Below are 20,524 nucleotides of genomic sequence, written 5' to 3' on the forward strand. Positions count from 1 at the left end.
CTGTTCACACACAGCAACTGGTGTCCTCTTCGTAACCCCGCCGAGTTACAGGAAGCCGCTTGTCGTCTTCGTAACCCCGCCGAGTTACCAGAAGCCGCTTGTCCCCTTCGTAACCCCGCCGAGTTACAGGAAGCCGCTTGTCACCTTCTTGACACCCACTGAGCCACCGCAGGCTGAGTTGAGAAAAGAGAAAAAAAACACACCACACAAAACTCACGTGTCATGTCTGTGTGCTATTCAGGACGGTCCGTCTCCGCCTGAGACCGTCCAATACACAGGGCGCACCGGGTGCTATTCAGGGAGCCGACCCTCCTCCCAGGGTTTCCCAACACACCGGCCTCACCAGGTCCAGGGGCTCAGCGGGTGCTCTTCAGGACATCCATCTCCTCCTGAGACTGCCCAACACTCACGCCTCACCAGGTCCAAGGTCATATGACGTGCTCCAGGGATCCGATTCATCTCCCAGAACCTCCTAACACTGACCCTCCAGGACCTCTCTCACTGAACCCTCCAGGTACAGTCTTTCCCACTGACCCAGGTCAGTACAACACGAACACCTGTCCGTTTCCTGTGTCGGCCACACAGGTACTCGGGTACCTCATATCCACAGAGGCACCCTAGCAATCACCAGTCTCTTTCTCTGACCCCGGTCAGTACAACACGGCTTTCACAACCGTCACCTGCTGGCCGCGCAGGTTCTCTGACCCCTCTACCGCAGAGGTGTCCTATAATTCTCTTCCACTCACCTGCTGTCTGTATGTCACATGGCTTTCACAACCGTCAGCCCTCCTGGCTCAGCGTTGCCAGCACTACACCATGTGCTTTTGGAAACCGTTGCCCTTAGCAACCGAATTTTGCAGTCCTCTTCCGTTGCTCCTAGCAACAAGGCTACAACACTGCCCTTAGCATTCTCCACCAATTTTAAGGTAGCGCTGTCATTCAAGGTTGGGGACACTCACTTGGCAGCCAAATAACCAGATCCGGCACAGGTTTCCCATAAAACAATCACAGTCCATGCGGTTTATTAGGCATCATAAACCAGGAACAGCAACAGAAAGTTCATATAAACAGCATAGCGTCCATGACAGAGCTTCACTCTGCTTATCCTGTGGTCACACAGGTTGTGCCATGTCCAGCACACAGGCTCTCTTAGCCTTACAGTTATATCCCCTCTCTGGGTTTGCCTCATGGCTGCTTCATCACGCTGCAGACGTCCATTCCCTCCAGGGAACTATCAGGCACCTGCTGCCATTAATCACAGCGTTCACTTGCTGTCAGGAAGACAGCCCCATTTCTCTCAGACGGGACCTTCCAAAACGAACCAACCGGGTTCCTGCATTCACTTCATGTGACCTACCCTGGCCACCTTATATGGTCCGTAGCCATGCCCACCGGGTCACATGGCTATGACCTCATCACAGGTCCTTCAACCACTCATACACATTTTACAATAGCGTTCTTAAACACACCCCCTGGGTAGGTTTGTAGGTAACTGGTCCAGCCCGTCTCACCAGTTACCTGGAGACTTCCCAAACACATTGAAACAGCACTTCAGCAGTATCACTGCTGATCAACACACACACAAGTCTCCATCCCAAGGCCATCCACCTTGAGATACATAACGGTCATTCAGTATTCTGCCACTCATCCTCTCTCCTGGGACATCCACACAGCGCCCCCTAGCGGACACAGTGGTCACTACACCACAATGTGTATGCGTGTGTGTGTATATATATATATGTGTATGTGCAGTGTGTGTATGTGTATGTGCAGTGTGTGTATATGTACATGTGTGTGCAGTGTGTGTTTATGTGCATGTGTATATGCAGTGTGTGTATATGTACATGTGTGTGTGCAGTGTGTGTATATACATGTGTATGTGCAGTGTGTGTGTATATATACATATGTACAGTGCCTACAAGTAGTATTCAACCCCCTGCAGATTTAGCAAGTTTGATAAGATGCAAATAAGTTAGAGCCTTCAAACTTCACACAAGAGCAGGATTTATTAACAGATGCATAAATCTTACAAACCAAAAAGTTATGTTGCTCAGTTAAATTTTAATAAATTTTAAACATAAAAGTGTGGGTCAATTATTATTCAACCCCTAGGTTTAATATTTTGTGGAATAACCCTTGTTTGCAATTACAGCTAATAATCGTCTTTTATAAGACCTGATCAGGCCGGCACAGGTCTCTGGAGTTATCTTGGCCCACTCCTCCATGCAGATCTTCTCCAAGTTATCTAGGTTCTTTGAGTGTCTCATGTGGACTTTAATCTTGAGCTCCTTCCACAAGTTTTCAATTGGGTTAAGGTCAGGAGACTGACTAGGCCACTCCAACACCTTGATTTTTTGCCTCTTGAACCAGGCCTTGGTTTTCTTGGCTGTGTGCTTTGGGTCGTTGTCTTGTTGGAAGATGAAATGACGACCCATCTTAAGATCCTTGATGGAGGAGCGGAGGTTCTTGGCCAAAATCTCCAGGTAGGCCGTGCTATCCATCTTCCCATGGATGCGGACCAGATGGCCAGGCCCCTTGGCTGAGAAACAGCCCCACAGCATGATGCTGCCACCACCATGCTTGACTGTAGGGATGGTATTCTTGGGGTCGTATGCAGTGCCATCCAGTCTCCAAACGTCACGTGTGTGGTTGGCACCAAAGATCTCGATCTTGGTCTCATCAGACCAGAGAACCTTGAACCAGTCAGTCTCAGAGTCCTCCAAGTGATCATGAGCAAACTGTAGACGAGCCTTGACATGACGCTTTGAAAGTAAAGGTACCTTACGGGCTCGTCTGGAACGGAGACCATTGCGGTGGAGTACGTTACTTATGGTATTGACTGAAACCAATGTCCCCACTGCCATGAGATCTTCCCGGAGCTCCTTCCTTGTTGTCCTTGGGTTAGCCTTGACTCTTCGGACAAGCCTGGCCTCGGCACGGGGGGAAACTTTCAAAGGCTGTCCAGGCCGTGGAAGGCTAACAGTAGTTCCATAAGCCTTCCACTTCCGGATGATGCTCCCAACAGTGGAGACAGGTAGGCCCAACTCCTTGGAAAGGGTTTTGTACCCCTTGCCAGCCTTGTGACCCTCCACGATCTTGTCTCTGATGGCCTTGGAATGCTCCTTTGTCTTTCCCATGTTGACCATGTATGAGTGCTGTTCACAAGTTTGGGGAGGGTCTTAAATAGTCAGAAAAGGCTGGAAAAAGAGATAATTAATCCAAACATGTGAAGCTCATTGTTCTTTGTGCCTGAAATACTTCTTAATACTTTAGGGGATCCAAACAGAATTCTGGTGGTTTGAGGGGTTGAATAATAAATGACCCTCTGAATAAACTTTTCACAATTTAAAAAAAAAATTAAACAAAGAAATAACATTATTTTTTGCTGCAGTGCATTTCACACTTCCAGGCTGATCTACAGTCCAAATGTCACAATGCCAAGTTAATTCCGAATGTGTAAACCTGCTAAATCTGCAGGGGGTTGAATACTACTTGTAGGCACTGTATGTGCGTGTGTGTATATATACATGTGTATGTGCAGTGTGTGTGTATATATACATGTGTATGTTCAGTGTGTGTATATATACCTGTATACACACACACTGCACATAGACATGTATATACACACACACTGTACATACACATGTATATATACACACACACACACTGCACAAACACATTTATATACGCACACACTGCACATACACATGTGTATGTGCAGTGTGTATACATGTGTATGTGCAGTGTATGTATACAGTTAGGTCAATATATATTTGGACAGAGACAACATTTTTCTAATTTTGATTCTAGACATTACCACAATGAATTTTAAACAAAACAATTCAGATGCAGTTGAAGTTCTGACTTTCAGCTTTCATTTGAGGGTATCCACATTAAAATTGGATGAAGGGTTTAGGAGTTTCAGCTCCTTAACATGTGCCACCCTGTTTTTAAAGGGACCAAAAGTAATTGGACAATTGACTCCAAGGCTATTTCATGGACAGGTGTGGGCAATCCCTTCGTTATGTCATTCTCAATTAAGCAGATAAAAGGCCTGGAGTTGATTTGAGGTGTGGTGCTTGCATTTGGAAGGTTTTGCTGTGAAGGAAATATGCGGTCAGAGGAGCTCTCCATGCAGGTGAAACAAGCCATCCTTAAGCTGCAAAAACAGAAAAAAACCATCTGAGAAATTGCTACAACATTAGGAGTGGCAAAATCTACAGTTTGGTACATCCTGAGAAAGAAAGCACTGGTGAACTCATCAATGCAAAAAGACCTGGGCGCCCACGCAAGACAACAGTGGTGGATGATCACAGAATAATCTCCATGGTGAAGAGAAACCCCTTCACAACAGCCAACCAAGTGAACAACACTCTGCAGGAGGTAGACGTATTAGGCTGTGTGCACATGTAGCGATTTTTAAGCGTTTTTGCCGCGATTTTCGGCGCGAAAACGCTTAAAAATCGTGTACAGAACGCCCCCCATGCATTCCTATGGCATTCCGCACATGCTGTGCTAATGCTGCGCTTTTTTCCGCGGCGGAATCGCATCGCGGAAAAAATCGCAGCATGCTCATTCTTTGTGCGGAATCGCAAAGAATTGCCGCGATTCCGCACCCATAGGAATGCATGAGGATCGCTTACTTCCCGCATGTGGCTATGCCCACCATGCGGGAAGTTAAGCGTCTCATGTGCGGTTGGTACCCACGGTGTGGAGGAGAGGAGACTGTCCTCCAGGCCCTGGGTATCATACCCCTGTAAAAAAAGAATAAAAAATAAAAAATCGGGGTATATTTACCTTCCGGCGTCCCGCGATGCATTCCCGGCCTAAGCGTTCCCAGTAATGCCTTGCGGCAAGGTCCTGTGATGACGTAGTCTCGCGTGACTCTAGCGGTCTCGCGAGATCGCTATAGCAACGCGAGACTACCTCATCACAGGTCTCGCAAGGCATTACTGGGAACGCTGAGGCCCGGGAATGCATCGCGGGACGCCGGAAGGTAAATATACCCCGATTTTTTTTATTTTTTTTTAGCATTTTAACATTCTATCTTTTACTATTGATGCCGCATAGGCGGCCTCAATAGTAAAAACCTGCTCACACTTGTCAAACACTGTGTTTGACAAGTGTGACCAACCTGTCAATCACTTTCCAAGCGATGCTTCAAATCGCTTGGAAAGTGCTTGAATATCGCACGCGAAAATCGCGGCAAAATCGCGATCATAATCGCGGTGAAATCGCGCGGAAAAAACCACTCGATTTCTGGGAAGGAGTCCGGTTTTTAGTAAGCGTTTTAAAACGCTACGTGTGCACATAGCCTAAGGGTATGTGCACACGCTGCGGATTCTGCTGCGTTTCCGCAGCGTTTTTGGCTCTGCAGAAACGCTGCGGATTCTGCTGCGTTGTACAGTACCTTTATTTCCTATGGAAATAAAAAAAAGCTGTGCACATGCTGCGGATTTTTCCGCGCGGTTTTGCTGCGGTTTACAATCCGCAGCATGTCAATTGTTTGATGCAAAAACGCTGCGGTTTTACACCTCATCCATTATGAGGTGTAAAACCGCAGGGCAAAACCGCGGAAAAAACGCAGATAATCCGCAGAAAAACCGCAGCACTTTGTCCTGCGGATTTCCTGCGGTTTTCTCTACAAAATCCGCAGAGACTAAAAACTACGTGTGCACATAGCCTTAATATCCAAATCTACCATAAAGAGAAGACTGCATGAAAGTAAATACAGAGGGTTCACTGCACGGTGCAAGCCACTCATAAGCATCAAGAATAAAAAGGCTAGACTGTTGGCGCTATAGAAATAAAATGTATTATTATATACATCTGTATGTGCAGTGTGTGTGTGTATATACATGTGTATGTGCAGTGTGTATGTGTGTGTGTATATATATATATATATATACTAGCTGAAGAGCCTGGCGTTGCCTGGGCATAGTAACCAACTGTGGTTAGTTATAACAAATTATAATGATTATATTGCACATAAAAACCGTGCATCTAATCCTATACTATGTGATACTGACTGCTGAGCCGTGTATCTAATCCCATTCTGTGTGATACTGTCTGCTGAGCCGTGTATCTAATACTATTTTGTATAATAATGTGTGCTGAGCCGTGTATCTATTCCTATCCTGTGTGATACTGACTGCTGAGCTGTGTATCTAATCCTATCCTGTGTGATACTGACTGCTGAGCTGTGTATCTAATCCTATCATGTGTGATACTGCCTGCTGAGCCATGCGTCTAAAGGGCCCGTCACACTAAGCGAAATCGCTAGCGATATCGCTAAAGCGTTACCGATTTTGTGACGCAGCAGCGATATTGCTAGCGATATCGCTATGTGTGATATTTACTTCCGACCGGCTCCCCCGCTGGTTATCTCTGATCGCTCGAGAATGTCCTGGGCCGTTTCTCGTCAGCCACTTCCTGCTGGGCTTCCTGCTGGCGCCGACGAGCGACGCGTGGACGCGGGCGGGAGGACGTCTTCATCGCCGCGTCTGACAGGTAAGTAACGACCGCTGCTATGTCGCTGGTGAGATCTGCCTGTTTGGCAGCTCACTAGTGACCATTTAGCGATGCACCAGCGATCCTGACCGGGTTGTATCATTGTCGGGATCGCTGGTGCATCGCTAAATGTGACGGTACCTTAATCCTCTCCTGTGTGATACTGACTGCTGAGCTGTAATACTCCGGAGGTGTTCCAGCAACTTCGACCAAAGGATGCAGTCTGTGTCAGAGGGTGGTCTGTGTTGGCATGGTAATAAATTGTGTTATTTCCAGCTTTACAGAAGGACGATAACACCATAGAAATGATAAGAATAATAGGCCTCAGTTACCACAACTGTCTACAAAGAAAACTGTTGCTGATAGCAACCAATCACAGCTCATTTTTCATCTTTTAAACAGCTCTGGGACAGCGTGGTGAGTTTTGAGTGGCGACTTTTGTGTTTCGACTTTTATGTGGCGAGGTTGGTGTATGTGTGGTGAAATGTGTGCTGAGGGTGGTATATGTGTTGAAGCACGTGGTAGTGTGTGGCACATTTTGTGTGTGTGTTCATATCCCCGTGTGTGGTGAGTATCCCATGTCAGGGCCCCACCTTAGCAACTGTACGGTGTATACTCTTTGGCGCCATCGCTCTCATTCTTTAAGTCCCCCTTGTTCACATCTGGCAGCAGTCAATTTGCCTCCAACACTTTTCCTTTCACTTTTCCCCATTATGTAGATAGGGGCAAAATTGTTTGGTGAATTGGAACGCGCAGGGTTAAAATTTCGCCTCACAACATAGCCTATGACGCTCTCGGGGTCCAGACGTGTGACTTTGCCAAATTTTGTGGCTGTAGCTGCGACGGTGCGGATGCCAATCCTGGACATACATACATACATACACACCCACATAGCTTTATATATTATATATATATTATATATATATATGTGCAGTGTGTGTGTGTGTATATATATACAGTGCTGTGCAAATTAATTGGGACAAAGCATTTTTTTAAGTAAAATCGTAAGTTGGTTACCAGTCAGTGATTAAAACCAGTTTTATCTGCTTTGAACAGGTACTCACACCGGAACCATAAACAGAATGTAATGTTAAAGGGGCTGTCCAGTCAAAACCGATAAGGCCTGTTTCACATTTGCGTTGTCGGCGGACAGCTTAAATCCGCCAAAAAAAACAAACAACGGATCCGCCTCTCCGTTTAGTGATATACGGATGTCAGCGGACAATTTTTTTACGACGGATCCGTGGAAGATGGAGAGAGAGAGAGAGAGAGAAAAAAAAAAAAACGGATCCAACGCACGGCCATCAGTCAAAATCCACCACTAATGCAAGTCTATGGGGGGAAAAAGCGGATCCGCCAAAAAAGGGGCGGATGCATTTTTTTCACAAACTAGCAGATTTTGACTCACATCAAAAAATGGAAATGTGAAAAAGGCCTAAGTCTGAAGTCACTCTGTGTGACTGCAGACTTGTGAATCCTCCTGAAACCAGGATTCACTGGTTTCATCCCCAGGAACGGAGGGTATGCATGAGTTATACATACTCCCTGCCAGTGGATGTGGCCTCTCTCCACACCCTTGTATGGCGTGAGACCGCACCGTCTAGTCGGACATGCTCACTGACCGGCTGCATCACTAGACGGGCTCACAGCCTACGGTGTATATATAACTCATACATACCTTCCGTTCCCAGGTCTGAAACCAGCAAATCCCGGTTTCAGGAGGATTCACAAATCTGCAGTCACACAGAGTGACTTCAGACTTATCGGTTTTGACTGGACAGCTCCTTTAACATGACATTCTGTTTAGATGGCTTAGTTATACTTGAATCCGAGGTGACTTCCTTGCATACCTTACTGTCTATGTCACAGGAATACTGTCATGACAAGCACAGGGCTCTTCAGCAGAACCCAAGCTATCTTGGCAACTGATTGGCACCATGTCCGGTTTAGCGGATGTGTCACCCGCGTAATCGGACGCATAGTGGAGACAGGATTTCATAAAATCCCCTCCACTATGCAGGAACATCTGGCCACTGCGGATTAAACTCTGCGGCAGGACACGGCGTTCAATCCGCAGCGTTCAATCCACAGCAATTCCTGAATGTTTCCTAACCGTGGAAACATGCCCATACATTTTTTTTGTAGGAAAACTTTCAGTATAACTTGTTATTCATTGAAATTCCCAGTGTTTGAGTCTAGTGGTTGGTCCTACTCAGTGGTTGGCAGTATTTCCTCTTTGACTGCTTGCAGAGATGATTGTCAATCAATGAGTAGGACCACCAACTGGACTCATATGCTTACAAACAGCAGGTATTTCAATAAATTAAAAAAAGGATTTTTCAACAAACTTATATGTCCTTCTGTTCATCTTCTTCTCTATACCATGCTGTCAACAGATTGGACTGTATATGCAACATGACTGATTCCTTTCTACTTCTTCATTACGAATTTGAAAAAGGAATCTTGCTATGTAAATGTTATCTGTACATCCTGTACATGAATAGGATATGTGTTGACCCTAAATGTTCTAATTCTGGTTTGTATATTTATTTTAGACCGCCTCAATACAAAACAATTATTCTTGACAGAGGACCAGATGGCCTTGGCTTTAGTATTGTTGGAGGTTGTGGGAGTCCACATGGTGATCTCCCCATCTATGTGAAGACTGTTTTTAGCAAGGTAAACAGAAAACTGATTGGTGCTAATGTGAATAGATCCTTGGTTTTCATGTCTGATTTGTTAACAAATCTGTAACCTGAGAGAAAACTACTAGAGACTGTATAAGTGAATAATAATCATTTAAATAACCTGAATATCAAATATGGATATTGGGCTACACGGTGGTTAAAGGGAACTTGACAGTTGATACGTGCTGCCCCATCCACAGGCAGCATGTGTCAGATGCCAGCTGTATGATCTGCACATTTCAGAGAAAACAGTTTAAAGCCGCTGATGTCTGAGCCACAAGGGAGACTAGTTGAATAGGTGGGTCCATGCTGGCTGCTTCCAACCTGCTCCCTTTGACTAAGGGTTCTTTTACACTTCCCATTTTTTTTGCGGGACGTATTGCCTCAAAAAACCTCGGATCGCTGTTTTTCCCTGTTTTCACAATTGGGGGGAAAAATACGGTGTTACGCAAATACAGTGTAGCGCAAAAACAAGCTACCGTTGTCTTTGCGGCACCATTGAAATCTATTGCGGCCCTGTCCGTAAGCCTTGAAAAATATCGAGCAACCTCGATATTTTTTCACGGTCGTATATACGGCCATACGGCACTCTGATGAATTTTTGTGAACCGTTTTTGTGGCCCCATAGAAATCTATTGGGGCCGCAAAAACGGCCTGCAAAAACACGGAAAGTGTAAAAGAACCCTAACAGGTCTTTCCCTCCATGTGTGTGGCGAGAGACCTGTCCCTTCAGGCTAGCGGGCAAGGAGAAGTTGCCAGTGATCCGCCTGTTTGACTAGTCTCCCCTGCTGCTTGTTCCCCAGAAGTTACTACTGTAAACTATGTTTGCTCTGGAAAGCCGCAGCGCTTCAGAGTTGAACATATAAGGCTGAAATTGTGAAGCAAGTGCCTGATACATGTTGCCTGTGGATCGAGCAGTATGTATCAGCTGTTTAGATTCCCTTTAAGTTCACCGTCTTTACTGAAGGGCCGATATCCATTGAAGGTTAATGCACAGGTTAAGTACACAGTTGTACTTTAGTCATAATTTGCTGAGATATGGGAAAACCAGCTTGTGCACAAACTAGCCTAGAAGTGATAATTATCCAATATAAAAATGGCTGATTTTAAGATAATCTCTTGGAACACCAGAGGACTCTATAGTTCGAGGAAACCTAGTGTGGTATTTCTTATCAGTGTGCCTGTAAGTCTGCATAATTTGTCTTCTGGAGACACATTTAATATCTGATTCAATTTAAATGGTCTGTTATCCACGGTACAGTGGGATAAACATGCTAGGCACACCTCATATTCTATAGGTGTATCACTTTTGGTGCACGGGTCAGTTAGATGCGCTGCTACTCAAGTATTGTGTGGCCCAGAAGGACATTATGTCTTTGTTCACTCCTTCATTGATTAAATTTTATATTTAATTCTTGGTATACATTTCCCCTCACTCTCAGCTTCTTTTCATGTTCTTCATCAGGTTATATTTTTTATGGCACAGTACCCTAATGCTAAATTAGTATGCACTGGAGACTTCAGAATGATCTTTGAAATTTATTAGATTGACTTCAGGCCTCAGCTTGTGAGTTGGGAAACTCTCTTGGCACAACTTATTTCAGAAATTTTACCCCAGAATTAGGGTGACTAGATACGTGGTACCAACGTCATCAGATTATTAAGGAGTGCTCATGTTTTCCATCTACAAGGAGATGCATGTCTGGTATGCTTTTGGGAACTCCTCCATATTGGATGATTTACATTATGGCCAAAGGGGTATTTCGGATGACTCAGCATTAATCATTGAAATAATACATGCAAAGCCCTTTCCAGTTACAAATATGTATATTCATCGCTTTTAGCTGTTTTTACTAAGGAAACAAGATCACATCCATGACCAATTGGAATCCTTCTTAGAAGATCATGATGCTTTGGGCGGTAAACTAGAATTGCGCTTAAGGTGTTTTTAAGGGGATGTTTTAAATCTACTCTATCTTTTCTCTTCTTTTCAACACTAGACTAGACTTACGGTATCTTTCTTTTGTAACAGTCTCGTGAAAGTTTGTTTGGAGCCTGTGGTGCAGTGACTGCTGTGACAGCTAGGGGGCGCTGTATGGGTCATGCACACAGGCATATCCATTGTGGTAATGGAGATAGGATGAACGGCAGGATGGTAAATGACCGTTATGTATCCCAGGGTGGGTGGCCCTGGGATGGAAGCTTGAACGTGTGTTAATCAGCAGAGGTACTGCTGAGGTTTTTGGTACAGTGTACCAGGGAAAGCTTCCAGGTGGCTTGATGAGATGGGTGGAACCAGTCACCTACAAACCCACCCAGGGGCGTGTGTCTAAACGCCCATAGTAATCCTGTATATGTGTGTGTATGGCTGGGTGTCTGAAATAGCACCTGCGATGAGGTCACAGCCATGTGATCCGGTGGGCGTGACTATGGACCATATAAGGTGACCAGGGTAGGTCACATGAGTGAGTGCCTGGATCTGATTGGTCCGTATGGAAGGTCCCGGAAGGCCGATGTGCTGGAAGGGGTGCTGCCTTCCTGAAGAGCACGTGCTGAGGCCGCTGACCTGGGAGACCTGTGTATAATGGCCTGTGTGTGTGTGTGACAGTTCCCAGGAGGGAATGGACGTCCGGAGTGAGAAGCAACTAAGAGGTAACCCCGGACAGGGGGAAATAACTGTGAGGCTATAGAGCCTGGTTGCTGGAGAAAGTACAGCCTGTGTGACCACAGAGCTGAGAGAGCGGAGCTCTGTCATGAACTTTCTGTTGTTGGATATAAGACTGTTGCCGTATATGGTTTATGCTGATTAATAAACCACATAGACTGATTTACAGTATGTGAAAAACCCCTGCCGGAACTGGTTAATCGGCTGCCAAGCGAGTGTCCCCCAATACACTCAGTGAGCGCTACCTTACAAGCCCTAAAGACACATTATAGCAAGCTTCTTTGTGAGTTGGCAAAAAATAGAAGAAAAAGCCAAGAGACGTCTATTCTTCACAAAACCTATACAGTTTGAGCTAGGAAACCAAATTACCAAGTCCCTTAACCACATAATTAAACAGGAACAGGCCTCTCCAGGTATTCTTGGTTTTAATTCAGCATATGGGATTGTTTTTTGGTTTCAACTGATATAGTTAAGAAAACTGTGCAGGCATGTGTAAAACCCATTTGCACTGATTGGATGAGGAGCTTTTGTATTGATTTCCCTTAGCTCTCTTTTAAGGTTCAAAAAGCCTGGATAAATAGTTAACCCAGGGTGAGTTATCAGAAGCAATAATGGCTATGGCTGTTGGTAAGATCCTAGTAGCGGATTACATTCTGTTAGAGGTTTCTAAGACCAACTCAGTCTGTCCATCCCTATATAACCCTAGTGTTGCATCATGTAGGGATGAAGGAGCTTGTATAATATTATTTGTGGAATATAATTTCTCTTGGCCCTCACTGTACACAGCACCATCCTGCATTATATCACACCTCTGAGCCCCGTCTGTACATCGCTCCATACTACACTGTCACTCTTCTCAGCCCCTCTGTTCTGAGCCCTATCCTTCAATCTATTCAAAGCCCTATCCTTCAATCTATTCAAAGCCCTATCCTTCAATCTATTCAATGCCCTATCCTTCAGTATATCACTCCTCTCAGCCCTCACTGTACACAGCACCATCCTGCAATATATCACACCTCTCAGCCCAGTCTGTACATAGCTCCATACTATACTGTCACTCCTTTCAGCCCCTCTATTCAGAGCGGTATTCTGCAGTATATTACTCCTCAGCCCCCTCTGTACACAGCCATATTTTGCAGTATATCACTCCTTTTTATATACCTCCCCATCCTGTAGTACATCCCTCCTCTTTGTTGCCAGCACACATGTACATTGCAGCTTTTTGGACTTTAATGAAGAAGACTTTGCCCCCTCCCTTGACATCTTATTGTACAGTAGCAGCTCCATTGTAGCCATGATCCAGAGCAGAGCTATGCTGGCAGGCAGCCAGCTGACAGAGACTGCAATGTGCATGATCACTAGAAGCGCTGGAACTACAGCACGACAGAGAGCGTAATTTGAGCTAAAAGGAGCATATTTTTTTGGGTGGAGGGGATATGTGCAAAATGGGACAGATTTAAACCTATGTTATATTGGCACAAATTAATCAAAATATCAGTACATTGAGATTTTGGGAATAAGCTTTTAGTTAAATTTGGATTTGGATCTAAGTTCTATAATAAGGTCACAATTTTATATTTGAATCCCAGAGCTACTATTTATATCTACAACATGCAGTCACCATTCGATTCACTCACGTATACAGAAAGTATATATTATCATGCCTTTTGATAAGGGTATTTAAAACCCAGCATCCCACAATTATAAGGTTCGTCTGCACAAACTGACTGACGGCATTAAATGACCGCTGCTCAATAAATTTTTACCTATTGTCTGTCATTTAGTAGCCTGTTTACACAAGCAAATTGCTCCTAAACGATCTGAAATAGTTAACTGTTCATGGGCTGCCATTATTCTTTGCAGCATGAGTCAAGAATTATGATCTCTTGTGCAAAATCTAATGTATATGGGGCGGTTCAACACTAGTCTCCCCGGCAGCAAATAGTAAAATATCAGTACAGAATTTTTCACCCAATTTCTGCTGAGTACGGTAATACCCTATATTCAGTGGGTACGGAAAGTATTCAGACTCCTTTTTTTTCCTCATTAACGTACACTCTGCACCCCATCTTGACTGAAAAGAAGCAGAAATGTAGACATTTTTGCAAATTTATTAAAAAAGAAAAACTGAAATATTACATGGTCATAAGTATTCAGCCCCTTTGCTCAGAAACTCACTCATATTTAGGTCCCATGCTGTCCATTTCCTTGTGATCCTCCTTGAGATGGTTCTACTCATTCATTGGAGTCCAGCTGTGTTTAATTAAACTGATAGTACTTGATTTTTATACACCTGTCTGTATAAGACCTCACAGTGCATGTCAGACCAAATGATTTAATCACTGAAATACTGTGTATTCTTAAATAAAACAAGAAAATATTATGGAAGTTGGGTGAAAGATGAAGTAGCGACAAGTAGCCGCATTATAATAACAATTTCAGGGTATCTGTGATGGAACATTTTAGCTTTTGATTGACAAGTTGTGGAGCTTGACCCCTGTTTTTTTTTTTTTATAACGATATCCATTTTTTTGCCACTTTTTGTTGCAGGGGGCAGCATCTGAAGATGGTCGCTTAAACAGAGGGGACCAGATCATTGCTGTGAATGGACAGAGTTTGGAAGGTGTGACTCACGAGGAAGCAGTCGCGATTCTGAAGCGGACAAAGGGAACTGTTACGCTTACAGTGCTGTCCTGACCTCATGACATCTTCACCACCAGCTTCCAGGGTCCATTTGAGGTGCACCAGCACTTTCCCCTGTGAAAGTACATAAATCAGTCCAGCTCTTACTATAGGTCAGCTGTGTGTCTGGGAGAATGTTTACCTAGCCGCTGTCATTTAACACCCGCGGATGTACATTGTAAGGACAGCGGAATATGTTACAGCTTATTCAGATGACTTGTGTGCATGGTTCCTGGAGGCCAGGTTCCAATAGCTCTTTCTTTAGCCACAATGGGAGTATTTTAATGGTGTAGATCTACTATACTTAGCACAAATGTGTGAAGAGCAGGGATCTTGGCAACACGAGATAATGTCTTTGTCTTGAAAAACAAACATTTTGTAGGCCACTTCTATTTTTATTGTTGCTGTATTTTTACTATGCTTCCATGTCTTTTGTATGACTGCTTTGCTGCTACTTAGCCTATGAACAAATGAATGTTCTGCTATTGTGTCTGTCTTTACAAGTACACTGGACAAATTAAGATTTATTTTAGCATACTTATGAAACACGTTTTTACGTAGTTAAAAGCAAATGTTTTTGCTCAACTTTGTATTATTTTGGTTAAAAAAATTGTATTTTATTTGAAGACTATGGTAGGTACATATATTTTCTATAGTTTATATTTTTCTTTAGGATGTAATGGTTATATCTTCTCCAACACAGATAAATCTCTAATATTTCTCCTGCACTAGCAGTCTATGGTGCTCATGTCGGTAATGTAAGGCAAACAGAATCCAGTGGCCTCACTCAATCCTAGCTGGTCGTCGTGGTAAGATTCCTCAGAAGGAAGTTGTGCATTATCATTTTTAATTTATTATATTTTGGTCATTTAATTATCTACAATAGTGATTTCTGAACGTATTTGCTATTTGGAAACTCTAAAATGCATATTTGCAAATTGCCTCTTCCATGAGGAGGACTCAAATTCTAGTGCCACCTATTGAAAGTAGCAATCCTAAAATTCAAAATCGACCCTTTATCAAGCCTTGCCACATTACTTAGGATAAGAAGCCAAACTAGAATCTCAATTTATAACAAAACTGTGAAAACTCGCGCTAAAGTAAGTACCTAGACAATAACAATTAATAATATATAGCAGGAATGATAAGTGTGTGCCTCTATGCAGAACTGAGCCAAGGGTAAGTTGCCTCTCTGTGGTGAATAGTGACATATGAGCGCTGGAATCGCAGGGATATTACTTTGCAGGCAGGTAACTTTAAGGTCCTTCACATGAATAGTCCATGTAGAGCGGTACCTGATATCGTGGATCAAAATGACCAGGATTCTAATGGAAGACGTAGTCCCAGCCGGTGACTAACGCCTGTCTGTGGCTCTGTGACGGCCGCCTGTATAAGGTACAGACCCCGCGCTAGGGAGAAAGCCTGCAAGGTGCAGAGACGCTGCAGGACCTTGCGTGACGTCACAGTCACGTGATCGATCACGTGACAGGCTAAGGAGCGCTATGGAGCGCTCAGGGGACCAAGAAGATTTTCCTACGCGTTTCGGAATCTCGGATTCCTTCATATGTCACTATTCACCACAGAGAGGCAACTTACCCTTGGCTCAGTTCTGCATAGAGACACACAATAATCTATCCTGCTATATGTTATTAATTGTTATTGTCTAGGTACTTACTTTAGCGCGAATTTTTACAGTTTTGTTATATATTTTAATTTTTATTGGACAAAGTAAGTGGTTTTGCCCTTAAAACTTGCTGCTGTTGTATTTTGTGTACCACGCTTAGTGCCGTTGGTTCTATATTGATTTTATTATTAGAATCTCAATTTGTAGACACGTGTTTCTGGGTGTTGCCCCTCCTCAGTGCAAATCATGAGATTGACAGTATGAAAAGCCTCTGACTGGGGGATTCTCCTTGTTGAGAGTGACATGCCAGGTTATTTACTTTCCCAGAGGAACGTTGCATGGCCTATAAGTCAATAGCCAAAAAAGGTAAATCCAGCTTCAGGAATTGCAATGATTAATGACCTGAGGGTCTGAACCGCGTCTGCCCATCATCTCCCCAAGCCGGGGCTGTGACTACCATGCTGTTGTTTTATTTTTAATTTACCTAATAAATTTGTTACTTTTAAATACATTGGATTCCTGAAGCTGGATTTACCTTTTTCGGCTATAGATTGATCTTCCTGCTGCACTGCTGGATTTTCCTTGCTCCGGACTCTGCTATGGGTGAGCTAACATAATCCCCTTTCTTATCTTGATGGCCTATAAGTCTCCTTACACTGGCATGTCAGTCTCCATAAGGAGAAACCTTGCCCCTTAGACCCTAAAACTCATATGGAGCCTCTTAATACTATTCTAACCTCATAAAGCTTAGTCTAGTGGTGGTGTAGGCATACTGTATACTAGATGATATTTCATGTCTGCATCTTTTGTCCCCCATGCCACAAGTTTCTTTGAACAGGCTAAGATCCATTTGCCATTGCTTGTACAATAGCTCTCATCTTTGCTATGTTCTGTGAAACACTTAACTTGGTTCCTAGGTAAGGCTGGTTTCACATTAGCGTATCGGGGCTCTGCGGAGGGCTGCGTACTTCCTCCCTGAGGCTCCGCCCACGTTTGCACTTCTTCCGTTTAGATCCGCCTACTTCTCCATGCGTCCTGCGTACCTATCTTTAACATTGGGTACGCAGGACATGCGGATGTATGCAGAAGCGTCGTTTTGACGCGCCCCCCGTCTGCGCAAAACACAACATGAGTTCCAGTGCAGTCGGCCGGCACGTCAAAACAACGCATCCGCATGTCCTGCGTACTCAATGTTAAAGATAGGTACGCAGGACGTATGCTGAAGTAGGCAGACCTAAACGGAAGAAGTGCGGAAGTGGGCGGAGCTTCAGGGAGGAAATACGCAGCCCTCTGCAGAGCCTCGTTACGCTAATGTGAACCTAGCCTAAGCTGGTTTGGGAAACCGTGGTCTATAATATGATATTTTTTTAATCAGACATACAGAAAAATGGGGCAGATGCACCAGAAATAAAAAAAAAAAAAAAAAGTGAAACAAAATCTGGTCAAATTTGTCAAACAGGCTTGTATGTAAAAAATTCAACAATTATTTCATGAAAAATAACCTGCAGTCAATTTTGTTTGTCACTGCAAAACAAAAAGCCACACTGGTAGAATGTTATACAAAGGAAAATATATATAAATGAGTTTGACAATATTTGCCACTCCGGTCATAATGTGCCTATGTGAAGGAAATGTTCCATTGTTAAAAATGTGGTTGAGAACGTGTTTAGAGCCAAAAAACAAAACAAAAAGCTTTTCAGTATTAATAATGAAAGTCAGTTTAAGACGACAGAAGAATGTCAGCACCTACACACAATGTAGTTATGCGGTAGACAACATTTCGAGCCGGTCTGCCTGGCAATGTCAGATCACCAGTGTCATTTGTTAACGGAGTCTGATTTCTCTGGGGAACAATTGCCGTCTTTGTTTGTACTGTACGTTAGGGAATGTCAAGGATTTATACATATCTAATCGGAAACGCCTAACACTAATCTTCATTCCCCGAATATCTCAGCCTGCGGGATCTCAGCAATATGTTCTCTTTTTCTTTAGCTTTATAATATAACCCACACTATCCTGAAACATAGTCTAAATATATACACATTATAAATATGCCTTTGTGTACCTTATAGTTTTTATTATAAGCGTGTAAAGCAATCATAAAAAAGTAAGATATTACCCCCTCCCAAAATATACAGCACTGTATTAAATAAGTCACAAATTTTAGCACACTGGAATCCTTTTCCATTCATTCTTTACCTTTTAGCATTTAACCTTCTTTAGAGCTAAGGTTTCCTGACAATCATTTTCTGAATTTATCTTCAGAGAGGTTAGAGCTCCTTTTCCCAGAGCTTCAATTACCCTGCATATAGTTTTATATATGAAATATATGTATACCTAGTGTTGGATCTAGGTAGTCCAAACTTTAGGATTATTGCTATATATCTATGCAGATGATAAGCAAAAAAATTGGACACCATTTTGGATCTATTTAAATTTAACAATAAATGATTGAGTTTGAAGTTGGACATTCATTCTAAGGGCCCCGTTACATTTAGCGATGCACCAGCGATTGTGACAACGATATGACCTGGTCAGGATCGCTGGTGCATCGCTAAATGGTCGCTAGTGAGCTGCCACACAGGCAGATCTCACTAGCGACGCAGCAGCGGTCATTACTTACCTGTCAGACGCGGTGTTGATGACGTCCTCCGCCCGCGTCCACGCGTCGCTCGTCGGCGCCAGCAGGAAGCCGCCAACGAGAAACGGCCCAGGACGTTCTCGCGCGATCAGCGATAGCCAGCGGGGGAGCCGGTCGGAGGTAAGTGTCACATGTAGCGATATCGCTAGCAATATCGCTGCTGCGTCACAAAATCGGTGATGCTTTAGCGATATTGCTAGCGATATCGCTATGTGTACAGCCCCCTTAAAGAATCTTATGGCATAAAGGAAACTGATATACACAGGTAGAGTAAAGTTGGCTGTTTCTGATGATGTGCCTCTTGTCCATTTAAAGAGCTCCCATTTGATCAGCCCAGGATACATCCTGATTAGAGAACTAGTGCAATATCCTCTCTGCCTCAATATGTAGGTACAGTTTTATCTCTCGGACATTTCATATATTTACCACAGTTTTCGTCCGTATAGACGGACGTAGCTAACGTAAACAATCCATTTGACACATACAGTACTTATCGATATCACAGGTCTAAATTACGTGGTTGTGAGACTCCTTGATATCATAACCTCCATCATGCAGAATAAGTTATGTCTTGAGATTTTTACAGTTGCAGAAAGCATGGTCATTTTCAGTTTTTGGTCAGCTGTCCTTGAGCTGATCACATATGGTGAATGGGCTGCATTGTATACTACGGGCAGAAGATTGTTTTCAAGTGAAACATTAGGTTAGATTTATTGTTACATATATATACAATCTTGGCTGAAAGTGTTGGCACTCTTGAAATTGTTCCAGAAAATGAATTATTTCCTGTGCTTTTTCTTTTTGTGTGTTCCAGTACACAAAAGAAAAACGTGTATAACAAAACGTGTCATTAAAATAAATAAAAAATCTATTGAAATAAAAACGTATAATTGGAACAATTTTGAGGGTGCTAACACTTTCAACCATGACTGTATTTTAAAAGGGTGATCCAAAATTAAAGTTGATTTTAATCCTAAATGTCTTAATATAATGCTCTAATTGCTTTTCTAATATTTCATTAAAAAGTCCACGCCATTCCTGCTTTTTTTTTCTTAGTTCCATTTTGAAGATGTTTTTTGGTTGAGAATCCCCAGTGCATGCTGGAATACTCAAATGGGATGTCATCAGAGGGCTGCCACAGCTGCTTTACCAGACCATAAAATGAACTTCATTGGTGTTGTCCGTTGCTCTATTGAACATATGTGTGTGTTGTCAACTACAATACATGTTCAGTATGAGCTCACTGTGTGATATTCTTTTTCAGTGCGCAGTGACAGTGCGCTCCCTTGCCAGAGAAATGACAAACTGGCAAGTAAGTGCACCATCAGTACACACTGAAAAGGAGAGAATGTGGTGAGTAGAGACCAGCACAGTCCTCAAAACATGTCACTGTCTTTTGCTAGCTCGTCACTTCCCATTAGAGCCGGCGAGGGAGAGCACTGTGGCTGCCCATTGGAAAGGCATATAGCCCAAGAAAAGATACTGAGCCTGTGTTGAAATTGACAACTGACACATACTCAATAGAACGGGGACAAGTACAGCCCCTAAAAAGGATGTCACTGATGACTCTTCAGTTCATGGCAAGGAAAGCCGCTGCGGCAGTGACTGCAGTCCAGACCCCCCTGATGACATCGTGTTTAAGTATTCCATTATGTACGGGAGCTAGTCAAATGAAGTGTCATCAAAACGGAAGTAAAAAATAAAGCAGTTGAATA

General features: G+C 43.4%; 1 protein-coding gene across 9 annotated transcripts in view; it reads left to right on the top strand.

The window, feature by feature from the left end:
* Nucleotides 1–15,116, top strand: part of MPDZ (multiple PDZ domain crumbs cell polarity complex component) — a 249,883-nt gene extending 234,767 nt beyond the window's left edge. For all 9 annotated transcript variants that reach the window (XM_073572172.1, XM_073572174.1, XM_073572176.1 and 6 more), the window contains 2 exons: nt 9,066–9,189; nt 14,413–15,116. In XM_073572172.1, the coding sequence (XP_073428273.1) occupies nt 9,066–9,189; nt 14,413–14,559 (271 nt within the window). In that variant the 3' untranslated portion in view covers nt 14,560–15,116. The remainder of the gene's footprint in view (nt 1–9,065; nt 9,190–14,412) is intronic.
* The last annotated feature ends 5,408 nt before the right edge of the window (nt 15,117–20,524 follow it).

The sequence above is a fragment of the Dendrobates tinctorius genome, unplaced genomic scaffold (assembly GCF_039654945.1).
Source record: "Dendrobates tinctorius isolate UK_male_01 unplaced genomic scaffold, ASM3965494v1 ptg000031l, whole genome shotgun sequence".
NCBI classification, from domain to species: Eukaryota; Metazoa; Chordata; class Amphibia; order Anura; family Dendrobatidae; genus Dendrobates; species Dendrobates tinctorius.